At 41.0% G+C, this 12,531-nt stretch overlaps 1 protein-coding gene and 1 pseudogene across 1 annotated transcript in view; one reads left to right on the top strand and one right to left on the bottom strand.

Moving 5' to 3' along the window:
• The window catches only part of LOC126004485 (microfibrillar-associated protein 1-like), a 58,319-nt gene extending 54,869 nt beyond the window's left edge, over positions 1-3,450 (top strand). Inside the window, 5 exon segments of the mRNA XM_049770905.1 lie at positions 2,124-2,339; positions 2,341-2,453; positions 2,456-2,577; positions 2,579-3,190; positions 3,192-3,450. Of these exon segments, the coding sequence (XP_049626862.1) occupies positions 2,124-2,339; positions 2,341-2,453; positions 2,456-2,577; positions 2,579-3,190; positions 3,192-3,407 (1,279 nt within the window). The 3' untranslated portion in view covers positions 3,408-3,450.
• Positions 3,451-5,027: 1,577 nt separating this feature from the next.
• Positions 5,028-5,311, bottom strand: LOC126003820 (60S ribosomal protein L37a-like; annotated as a pseudogene).
• Between the last annotated feature and the right edge of the window lie 7,220 nt (positions 5,312-12,531).

Genomic DNA, 12,531 nt, shown 5'->3' with positions numbered 1-12,531 from the left:
GTACTGCTGGATATGGTTCAAAAACCAAAATAAATTAATTAAAAAATCTTTACCTTAGCATTAGCACACCAATAAAATCTTTTGTGTGTATATATATATACATACATATATATAAAAACATCAGCACAGGGATAATCCCAGTACTATTGGTATAATTTTAATATTATTCAGATACATTATACTATCTTCCTCAGAGTGCCTCTTACGTTGCAGCTCCTAAATACTCACAAGTCTATAAATAGTTCAGCGGTTTAGAGAACTCCCCCTAAGTGACCTATTTGTAATGCCATCTGTTTCCTTAAGGTTATGCATCATCCTGGCACTTCTGTCAATAGTGGATTGAAAATATAAATACATATTTATTTCCATTCAACATGTTTCCATGGAAGTAAAGAGATTATAGCAGTTTATAGATGTTTGTAGTTACCCTGAAACATCCAAAATAGGATAGAATCTTCATAGGTCCATGAACTGAAACTGGAAAAAGGCAAGAGGAAAAAAAAATCATATTCCTCAAAACAAGCAAGCTGTTTCTTTCGAGTGATATCCTCAAGGTGTTTTTGTGTAGTTAAAAGCAACTATTATTATGACAAGGAACTTAATGGAAAAAAATATAAAAAGATGACTATCTTAGGAAAAGAGATTTTTATTTTAATACAGAATTCAGGCTAAATATTAGAGATTGAAAAGCTGGTTACCAAAATTAATTTGTTTGAATGACTTTTATTTAACTGGAAAATGCAATAAAAGAAATTCTAATCTTGAGGAAAAGCTAGTACAAATCTTTACAGAGGTGGCAAAATGGAGAAAAGACAGAAGTAAGATTGTGTAAATGAGGCCCCAGGCGATAGCACAGCGGTAGTACCTTTGCCTTGCATGCGGCTGACCCAGGATGGACCTGGGTTTGATCCCTGGCATCCCATATGATCTCCCAGCCAGGAGAGATTTTTTTTTTAACACGGCAGGAATCAACACCCACCTTATTGGGTGGGGCCCTTACCGGGTTTGGGTCCTGGAGATTGTGTTTTATGGCATCTTCTTGGTTGTCTTGTGCAGAAAAGCCTAAAGAAAAGAATTTAAATAAAAGTCTCATTAGAAGTTCTCAGCAGGGGCCAGAGAGATAACATGGAGGTAAGGCATTTACCTTGCATGAAGGACAGCGGATCGAATCCCGGCATCCCATATGGTCCCTTGAGCCTGCCAGGAGCGATTTCTGAGCAAAGAACCAGGAGTAACCCCTGAGCGCTACCAGGTATGACCCAAAAACCAAAAAAAAAAAAAAAAAAAAAAAGTTCTCAGCAGCAGAGAGAAGTTGTACAAAAGTTATTGCATGAAATTAGCAAAAAGAACAGAGGAAGATAAAGAGAGCAAAAGGAAATTAAAACAATTCCAGAAAACTATGGGATAATTTTAAGAGAAGCAATATCTAAATTATAGGCATCACTGAGGAAGAAGTAGGAGAGAATAGAGAACTATTGGACAAAGAAACTATGGCAGAGAACTCCTCCAATATAAAAACCGTGTGAAGCAAACCAGATCCAAGATATTCAGAGTTCCAAACCAAATAAATAGAGATATAGGGACTCCAAGAACACTATAATAAAAATGATAAAAGTCAAATATATATTTTATATATAAATAAAAAAATATATATTTATATATTATATACAATCCTAGGTCAAAAAAATCCCTAAAAGATTCACAAAAAAAACCTATGAAATAAAACTCTACAGGTCAGCATGAATGGTTGGATATAGCAAACAAGCAGAATGAAATAAACATTTTAATGAGAATATCTATGCAGCTTGGTAGGTTGACTTAAATTTAAAGGTTTATGACAAATAGTTTATGACCTTTAAACCAGATTTTCAGGGGCCAAAGTGATAGTACAGTGGGTAGGGTGCTTGTGTCTTGCACGGGGTTAACACGGATTCCACCTCAGGCATCTTAGATGCTCTCTTAGCACAGTCAGGAGTAATTTACTGACTGTAGAGCCAGATGTAATCCCTGAGTATTGTTGTGTATGTAAACATTTCATGAGATTATTATATTACTGACCCCTACCCTGATCTGTGATTGTGCCCTACCCTAGGGTGTGACCTGGCATTCTGCCCCCACCCTAGGGTGGTACCTGATTTTGCTCCCACCCTCACCGCGGGAAGCTGCCACGATGTCAGTGCCCGCGCGCTCATGGAACAGCCGCCCATCCAGTCCAAGGCCGGGGTCGTCCTGGTGCGCAATGAGAAAGGTGAAATTTTGATGGAAAAAGTGAAGGTCAAGCGCTATGTGTCAGGAAAGAGGCCAGACGATGCCCCTATGGAATCATCAGATGAGGAGGATCCGGCGTTTGCAGAACCGCATTAGTGAAGATGTAGAAGAAAGGTTGGCTCGACATCGGAAAATAGTAGAGCCAGAAGTAGTAGGAGAAAGTGACTCAGAAGGAGAAGGAGATGCTTGCGTGTGGAACGAGAAGATGGCAGTGAAGCAGAGGAGGAAGAAATTGATGATGAGGAAATAGAGCGGCGCCGTGGCATGATGCGTCAACGAGCACAAGAGAGAAAAAAAAAAAAAAAAAAAAAAAAAACAAGAGACGGAAATCATGGAGGTGGAAGATGAGGGACGTTCTGGGGAGGAATCCGAATCCGAGTGTGAAGAGTATACAGACAGCGAAGATGAGATGGAACCCCGCCTCAAGCCAGTCTTCATTCGAAAGGACAGAGTCACAGTTCAAGAACGTGAGGCTGAAGCATGAAAACAGAAGGAACTGGAGCAGGAGGCAAAGCGCCTGGCTGAGGAGAAACGCAAGTATACACTCAAGATTGTAGAAGAGGAGACCAAAAAAGAGCTGGAGGAGAACAAGCGGTCCCTGGCTGCACTGGACGCACTCAACACTGATGATGAAAATGAGGAGGAGGAATATGAGGTGTGGAAAGTTCGTGAGCTAAAAAGAATCAAGAGAGACAGAGAAGATCGAGAAGCACTTGAAAAGGAGAAGGCAGAAACTGAGCGCATGCGAAACCTAACTGAGGAAGAGAGGCGAGCAGAACTTCGGGCAAATGGTAAAGTCATTACCAACAAAGCTGTCAAGGGCAAATACGAGTTCTTACAGAAGTATTATCAATGTGGTGCCTTCTTCATGGATGAGGATGAAGAAGTTTACAAGAGAGATTTCAGTGCACCTACTCTTGAGGGATCATTTCAACAAAACTATTCTTCCCAAAGTTATGCAGGTCAAGAACTTCGGGCGCTCTGGTCATACCAAATACCTTGTGGATCAAGACACTACCTCCTTTGATTCAGCCTGGGGTCAAGAGAGTGCCCAGAACACAAAGTTCTTTAAACAAAAAGCAGCAGGGGTAAGAGATGTATTTGAATGGCCATCTGCCAAGAAGAGGAAAACAGCTTAAGAGTTCAACCATTTATTCCAACTGAGGATAGAGGGGAAGCCTCAGCATCAGTTCCAGCAAAAAGCCCCCTCGCCTTCCACAGACCCTTGCTTTTATCCCCCAGAATCAGGTACCACCCAATGGTGGGAGCAGAATCAGGTACCACCCTAGGATGGGAGCAGAATGCCAGGTCACACCCTAGGGTAGGGCGCAATCACCAATCAGGGTAGGGTCAGTAACATAATAATCCCATTGAAATGTTTACATACACAACAAGTATCACCAGGTATAAGCTCCAAAATAACAAGAAGACAACAAAACCCTCAGAACAACAACATTTTAGAAAACACTGAATCATCTCCTTTGAAGAGAAGGACAAACTTCAGAAACTCTGAGAACCTTTACAAAATGATAGTATAGATCCCTTCAACTAAATAATCTTATTTAATATCAATGGTCAGAAAGTGGATGGATAGATCATAAAACTAAACCCAACTTTTGCTGCTTACAAGAGACACGCTTGAAAGGTTGGGATAAACACAGTTTCAATGTAAAAGGCTGGAAACAGGCTGGAGACATAGTATAGGGGTTAAGGTGCTTGCCTTGCATGCAGCCTATGCCAGTTTGATCCTTGGCACCACATATAGTTCTCTCAATACTGCCAAGCACAATTTTTGAAAACAGAAACATGTTCTGAGCTCTGGTGGGTGTGAATACAAGGGAAATGCAAATCAAACTGTCAGTAACATATCACCTCACACCAGTGAAAATGGCTGGTACTAAAAAAATTTCTGAAACAAGTGTTGATGTGGAAAAAAAGGAATACTGGTACTCATTCACTGCAGAATGTAAGTTGTTCCAGCATCTGAAATACAATATGTAAACTTCTTCAAAGAAAAAAGAATAGAGGGTCCCAGGAGTTGGTTCAAAGGTGGAGCACATTTAACACAAAGGAGTTGAGGTTTGAACCCTTTAACAGCAATGATGTGGTTCCCCAAAATACTGCCAGGAGTTACTCATGAGTACTAAGCTGAAGTAACTCTCAAACACCATGGTGCACCCAAAAATAGAAAAATACTAAAACCTGTAATAACATATGGCATAGCAAAACCATTCTTTGGTATCTATACAAAGAACCACAAAACACTAGAATAGGTATGTGCTTAATCTTTGTTCACTGTAGCTTTGTTACTGGAGTCAAATACTAGAAACTACCCAAGTGCTCCAAACAAATGAGCAGATAAAAAGGAAATACTCACATTACTGAAACTACAATGTTTTCTTAGAAGAAGGGAAGATAGGATGTTCAAAGAAAACAATCCTAAGACCATGACCACAGAATTGAGTTCATCAATGGTGAGTCAGTGGAAAGAACAGTTCTAATAGATAGTGGTGGTGCCACATAGATAACATTGTCAGGGACAATGAGGCACTTTAAGGTAAAGGTAGTAAACATCATAACTCTGCTTCACCTTGAAAGTTAATATTGCCTCAATTAAAAATAGACAAAATTGTGTTATTAAGCAGGTTTAAAATAAGACTCACTGTTTTGTTTTTTTGTTTTTTTTTTTGTTTTTGTTTTTTTTTTTTTACATAAATTAACCCATTTATTATTGGCCAACAATGTTTTAGATGAGAGATCTACTTGTCTTTCAATTCCTTCAGTCTTCTGATGGCAGATTTAACTGTGACAGCAGAAGTAGTATTGTAGGTCCAAGCGCCACCCGGGATGGTTTTCATACAGGAACTGCAGTGCCAAATGCCCACAGCCCGTCTCTTCATCTTGTTCTTGCCGCAGAAGGAGCATGTATAGTTGGCGTGCTGGCTGATCTCAATCTTCTTCACCATCTTCTGGAAGGAGGCGCAGTAAGGCGTTCTGTCCCATATATACCCATGATCCCCACCTTCTTCGTGAGCTTAGCCATCTTCCCTGAAACCACTGCAGGAGGCAGAGAGGAAAGTCACTGCTTTTATAAAAGAACAGCCGAGGGCCAGAAGTATAGTACAATGAGCAGAGCACTTTCCTTGCATGTGACCCACCAGAGTTTGATCTCCTTTATTCCATATAATCCCCCAAGCATCACCAAGAGTGATTCCTGAGTGCAAGGTTAGGAGTAAACTCTGAGCACCACAGGTGTGTTCTCAAAATAGAACAAAGCGAACAAAAAAAAAACAAAAACAGTTGAATTAAAAAGTTTCTGGCAGTTTAAAAAGTTCAGTTTATCTGCTTGGATTTATCTCCAAAACAGAGATTGTCTTACTTGTAAACCTGGATGGGACTGGCTCAGGATAGACTGAGCTATCTGTCCTTAATGTCCCACCCCACTGGTGGTCTCTGTACTCAATAAAACAGCAGTCTGTCAGGCAGCTTGCTCTGTATACTAGGTAGAAGACTGCCAGATGACACAAGTTTTTTACCCTGTCTGGTTTGGATTATGTCATGCTTGATCAATATGATCAATATGATCGTGCTCGAGGGTCAATACGGCTCGTGGGGTGATTTTACACTTTTCCTATTGTTTTGTTTATTTTTTGCTTTTGGGTGACACCTAGGGGAGCTCAGGGTTTACTTCTGGCTCTGTACTCAGCCATTAATCTTGGCTGGGCTCAGGAGAACATCTGGAACACCAGAAATTAAGCCTGTGTTTCTTGGCTGGCACGTAAGGCAAGTGACTGCTGTACTATCTCTCTGGTCCCCTTTACAGACACTTTTAAGATTAATATGTGATGGTGTGTGTTTGAAGTGAAGTAACTGGACTGGAGAATACTGCTCAGCAGTAGAGTATTTGTCTGGCATGTGTGAGGGCCCAGGTTTTATCCCTGGCACTGGGGAAAAAATGGAATAAAGAGAAAACAACAGAAATCAGTTATTTCTCTCTACTCACTCTAATAAAGGCCTAGGAAAGTAATGTTTCTAGTTTTGCCAGGATCCCATTTGCAGACTATGAGTGAGGTTTAAAGCATAAGGTATGGCTCCAATATCTGTCAGAATCGATTCCAGATGATCATTCATAATTTTACTTTCCTTTTGATTATTACTTAAAGTCTTTCAAAGTCCTATCAGCTCTGAGAGCAGCCCTACTTTGAAGATAGATCTTGAAATGTTTTAAAATCATTAATAGGTTGACTTCTGTCTGTATTAGTATAAGTAACATTTGTGATTGAAACAATAATTCAGATAGAAGATTTCTAAAGTTATGACTAAATATAAAGGAGTATAAAGGTAAGTGGCATGAGGCATGTCTGTCTTACAATCTTTCACTTTTACTACTTAATTTAATTTTTATTGACCTTTTGCAAGCAATCATTCAATGAGGTTATTTTATTATCTTCAAGACATTTGAAGTCTGTATCAAATAAAATAAATACCCAGGGATTTGAGGCTCACCCTTAGGTCTCACACATGTATTGGGTTATCCAGATTTGATCCTATTCAGGACATGCTTGTTACTTATTGGTCAGAAGCATCCTTTAGATTGGTACCTTAGAACACCTGTTTACCACCCCAGGGTATGGTCTTGCACTTCCTAATAAAGACCCTGGGTCTCAGGGAAAAAAGTGCTTAAGGTTTTGGTTTTCTATCATAAACACAGCTGGATGGCTTAGCCTCCCCCCGGGGGGGGGGGGGGAGACCAGAAATACGAAGATAAAAAAATGTGCTTCCATAAGCTTAAGATAAGCACTTTCATTTATATTAATACAAAATCACAAATAAAGACAAAACTGGATGACTCTGAGATAATAATAGAGAAAAGCAGATTTTCTTTTAAAACCCCTCCTCTCAGGACAGAGAGATAGCATGGAGGTAGGGTGTTTGCCTTGCATGCAGAAGGACGGTGGTTCGAATCCCGGCATCGCATATGATCCCCTGAGCCTGCCAGGAAAGATTTCTGAGCTTTGAGTCAGAAGTAACCCCTGAGCACTGCCGGATGTGACACCCCCCCCCCAAAAAAAAACCTTCCTCTCACCAAATAAAAATTGAAAGAATAAAATAAAATAAAATAAGATGCTGCATCTCAATATGTCATTGAAGATGAGTGCTAACTAACCACGAGGGTCAAGTATAATAAAAATGTTGGGGCCGGGCCCGGAGAGATAGCACAGCGGCGTTTGCCTTGCAAGCAGCCGATCCAGGACCAAAGGTGGTTGGTTCGAATCCCGGTGTCCCATATGGTCCCCCGTGCCTGCCAGGAGCTATTTCTGAGCAGACAGCCAGGAGTAACCCCTGAGCACCGCTGGGTGTGGCCCAAAAACCTAAAAAAAAAAAAAATGTTGGGGCCGGGCGGTGGCGCTAAAGGTAAGGTGCCTGCCTTGCCTGCGCTAGCCTTGGACGGACCGAGGTTCGATCCCCCGGTGTCCCATATGGTCCCCCAAGCCAGGAGCAACTTCTGAGCACATAGCCAGGAGTAACCCCTGAGCGTTACTGGGTGTGGCCCAAAAACCAAAAAAAAAAAAAATGTTGGAGTATGGCCAAGAACTTGTTGAGGGTAGTGGAACGTGTGGCTGGGCAGAGCCCTCTGAAAGTCAGGGAGGGAGGAACATCTCTCCTCCAGGAATGGGCTTTGGGGTGATCCTAGTGAAGCTTGATTAGACTGTGATGGCATCACTGCCCAACAGCCCAAGTTCATGACTCGCTTTTTATGGTCTCCTTGGCAGAGACAGAGGTGTATCTACTTGCTTCTGACTGACTGGTGGAGCTTTTATTTTTGCTCAGATGTTTTTCAGTCTGTTAAATTTTGTCTTTATGTAAGACATGAAAGTAGCTACAGAAACACTAGCTGCAAAGATTGAAAGAACATGCCAACTCAGTGATAAATATAGTGCTGCTAAAAAGAAGTATGCTAGGACTGAATCATCTTTCAATAACACCAAAGTTAAGCTAAAGAAAGTGTCATTAAATATAATCAGTCTTACAGATCCTGAATAAAAGTCAAGATGACCACTCAGAGTGGATGGAGAAATGGGCTTTTCTAGTCAAGATCTGAAAGTAAGAGGTAGAGATGGTGCTTACACCAAATCACAGGAACTTCTCTAAGCATGCTGGGAGGCAGAGAGCCAAGACCTAATGCCTCTTCCAAGAGCTATGCCTAGGTCTGCTGTCCCACTGCTCCCTCCTCTCCATCTAGGCTTCCCAAGACTGATCAAGTTTACACTGGCACTAAGGTAGTAGTAACTCAGTAACATACCACCAAATTGTTATGCTTCATTCCCAGACCCGTTGTCCTATGATCATTGACTTCACATCACCTTCATGTGGTCGAGGTTTTGGTGCTGATTCCTTTAGCCAGAACTTCAGAGTTCACTCAAGCAGCAGGAACCATCCAAGCACAACCCTTCTCCAACAGAATCTGGTTAACTCAGGTGTGAAAAGAGGCTCAAGTTCACAGGCTTTTATATTACCTCATGGTCCCACCAACATGGGTCTCATAGAAAGTAGTATCTGCTATGACCCATAATCACAGGTATAGAAACAGATAAAGTGATCGTTTCAGGTTCACCATTCTGAAGTAAAGGATTGATCACCCCCTAGTGAAGATATTGTAGGCATATTTGGTTCTCCTACATGCCCTTAGATTAGGGGTGAGAGAGAAACAGAGAGAGAGGGAGATAGAGAGACAGAGAGAACAAGAGAGAATCTTTTCTAGCATCTTCTAGTTAAAGTTGACCTTATGATGATGATACTCGGAGGTGTCTGAAGATAGCACTGTATTGAGATTGAGTGCCCTTCCATGGAGCAGTAATCAAGATGGGTCTGTCCAAATTCCTTCAGAATGGCTCACCTCTCGAAGTAGAGTTGAGATTCCTGTGTAGCAGTATCGTTGGCAGGGTCCAAACAGCCTGCCTCTGTATATACAAAAACATTTATTATTAAAAGTTACTCTGGTCTGATAAACCTGCCTACCACAGGTCAGGACGACTGTCTCCAGTGGACCAGAAAGATAAAAATAGAAATTAAGGCACTGCCTTGAAAATTCCTGGCACTACATACAATCTGCTCACTGTTAGGGGTCACTTCTGAGCAGAGAGCCAGGACAGACCTCTGAGGTATCCAGTGTGGCTCCCAAAGAAAACATAACAAAGATGGTCTTCAATTATCTTTAGTACATCACATAAACAATGTACATATATACATAAGCACATGGCTATATATGTAGACAGGAAAATAATGTGTAATCTATTTCTGAATGAATGCAATTTCTTCTTTAATCACTTTAAGGCATTCAAGTTGAATATCTGGTCTTATAGTCTTATGGTTTTTTTCCTGCTGTTTGTATCCTTTTCCCAATGTGTGTATTTTGTCCTCAAATATCAGGTATTCCAGCACCACTAGTTCTTATTTGTGTGGTGGGGAGGAAACTCTACTGATTGAGAGTGCTGTGCCTGGTGGCCATGCCATTGGTTCATCTCCCTTTGTCTGTTACTTGAGGAAGTGCCCTTGGCAGCTCCAGAACTGTACAGTAATGTTCTGAGTTTTCTTGCCTGTTTTAATGAGCAAAGGAAGAGGGAAGTGTGGCTCAATGTATAAACTTTCATAAAGACTCTTGTGCTCAGCAGAATATCTTGCTTTTGACCTTTTCTATCTTCTCAGCTTAATGTGTGTGAGAGGGGGCACACTCAGTGGGAACTCAGGGATTAATCCTGGCTCTGTGCTTGGAAGTTACTCCTGATAGGTTTGGGAACCATATGGGCAATGCCGGGGATCGAACCCTGGTCAGCCACATGTGAGACAAACACCCTACCTGCTATGTTATTGCTCCAGCTCCTCAGCTTAATGTTTCGAGTGAGGAATATGGAAGGTCAGACCTAGTGGTGCTAAGGAGACCTTATGCAGTGCTGGAGATTGAACCAGCAAAGTTCAAAGCAAACACCTTATGTCCTGTTCTATCTCTGCCTCTCAGCTTAAGTTTTTGAGTCAATTATTTTTCTGAATTTATAAAATTGTATCTCTTTATTTAATTTAATTCATTTGTTTTCTGGGGGGCCACATCCGGCCCTACTCTTAGGAATCACATCTAGCAGTGCTTAGGGGACCATAAGGGATCCTAGGAATCAAACCTAGGTCATCACATGCAATGCAAATGCCCTACTTGCTGTATTATTGTTTTGCCCCTGCATCTCATTTTAATCCTTAGTAAGTCAATGTATAATTAAAATTTTAATAAATCGCTCCAATGCCCCTAAAAATGTAATCATTAGAACATCCTAATATTGGGGCTAGAGTGATAGTTCAGAGGATAGGAAGATTGTCTTGCATATGGCAGACTTTGGTTTGATCTCCATCATCCAAGCATTTTCAGGAGTAAATCCTGAGCATAGAGCCAGGAATAAAACCTGAGCACCACTGAATGTGGTCCCAAAACAAAACAAAATAAGAACCTCCTACTATCAATGGGTAGGAGAGTTCCAGAGGTATTACCAATACATGGCTATTCTATTGTGTCTCATAATGAGTCAGCATAAAATTTCCTATATGGTTTTCATTCTTTTTGTTTTGTTTTGTTTTTGTTTTTTTGGGGGGTTGGTTTTTTTTTGTTTTTTGTTTTTTGTTTTGTTTTTTGGGTTACACCCGGCAGCGCTTCGGGGTTACTCCTTGCTCAATACTCAGAAATCGCTCCTGGCAGGCTCGGGGGATTATATGGGATGCTGGGATTCGAACCACCTTCCTTCTGCATGCAAGGCAAACACCTTACCTCCATGCTATCTCTCTGGCCCCTGTTTTTTTTTGTTTGTTTTTTTTTGTTTTTTTGCTTTTATTTTATTTTATTTTTTGCTGAAACCCAGGAACTGGTTTTCTTTTCTTTTTTTTTTTCTTTTTTATTTTTGGGTCACACCTGGCAGTGCTCAAGAGTTACTCCTGGCTCTATGCCCAGAAATCGCCCTGGCAGGCACAGGGGACCACATGGGATGCCAGGATTCGAACCACCGGCTTTCTGCATGAAAGGCAAACGCCTTACCTCCATGCTATCTCTCAGGCCCCCGGAAACTGGTTTTCATTCTTTATTTTTATTTACTTATTTTGGTTTTTAGACCACACTTAGCTGTGCTCAGGGGTTACTCCTGTAGACTTGGAGGACTACATGGAATGCTGGGGATTAAACACAGAGTGCTGCATGCAAGGCAAGAACCCTACCTGTTCTGGTCCCTTACTAGGTATTAACTTGTATTTCCTAAAAAAATATTGTGAACATTTCTAGATGAGTTTATTAGTCACATTTTTATATTAATTTCTCAAAAACCTATGTACTGTTAGTTTATGTTTTAATTGTCTCTTTTTTTTAATTGATTTTTTTGGGTTTTTTTTTTTTTGTTTGTTTGTTTTTTGGGTCACACCCGGCGATGCTTAGGGGTTACTCCTGGCTGTCTGCTCAGAAATAGCTCCCGGCAGGCACAGGGGACCATATGGGACACCAGGATTCGAACCAACCACCTTTGGTCCTGGATCGGATGCTTGCAAGGCAAACGCCGCTGTGCTACCTCTCCGGGCCCTAAATTGCTTTATTTAAAAACTATGCTCAGAAATCGCTCCTGGCAGGCTTGGGGACCATATAGGATGCCAGGATTTGAACCCCTGTCCTTCTGCATGCAGGGCAAACATCCTACCTCCATGCTATCTCTCCAGCCCCAGTGAGTCTTATTTTTAAATTCTCTTTATAAGGTCTCAGAATCATCCCAGTGGACTGGAGTACAAACTTTACATACAAGATTCCAAGGTTCAATTCCTTGTACCATGTGATCTTCCAAGCACTGCTGAAAGTAACCTCTGAGCACCAAGGCAGGAAGTATTCCCTGAGCATCACTTGGTGTGGTTCTTTCTTTCAGAAAAAGAGAATTGACTAAAGCAAAAATATTAACAACATAGTATAAGGTGTATGATATTTGTCGAAGTAAAATATACAGGAGCATTGGCTAGAAATCCAGGAGTTAGAAAATAGAAATTCACTCTTACATGTATGTATATATATATGTATATATATATGAAATATTTATTTAAGCACCATGATTACAAGCATGATTGTAGTTGGGTTTCAGTCATAAACAGAACATCCCCCTTCACCAGTACAATATTCCCCCCACCACTGCCACCCCCCTTCTCAACCCTTGACTGTATTTGAGACAGGCATTCTACTTCTCTCATTCATTAAGA

The sequence above is a fragment of the Suncus etruscus genome, chromosome 3, assembly GCF_024139225.1.
Source record: "Suncus etruscus isolate mSunEtr1 chromosome 3, mSunEtr1.pri.cur, whole genome shotgun sequence".
NCBI classification, from domain to species: Eukaryota; Metazoa; Chordata; class Mammalia; order Eulipotyphla; family Soricidae; genus Suncus; species Suncus etruscus.
Note: the sequence above shows the minus strand (reverse complement) of the source record. Positions and strands in the feature narration are given on the sequence as shown.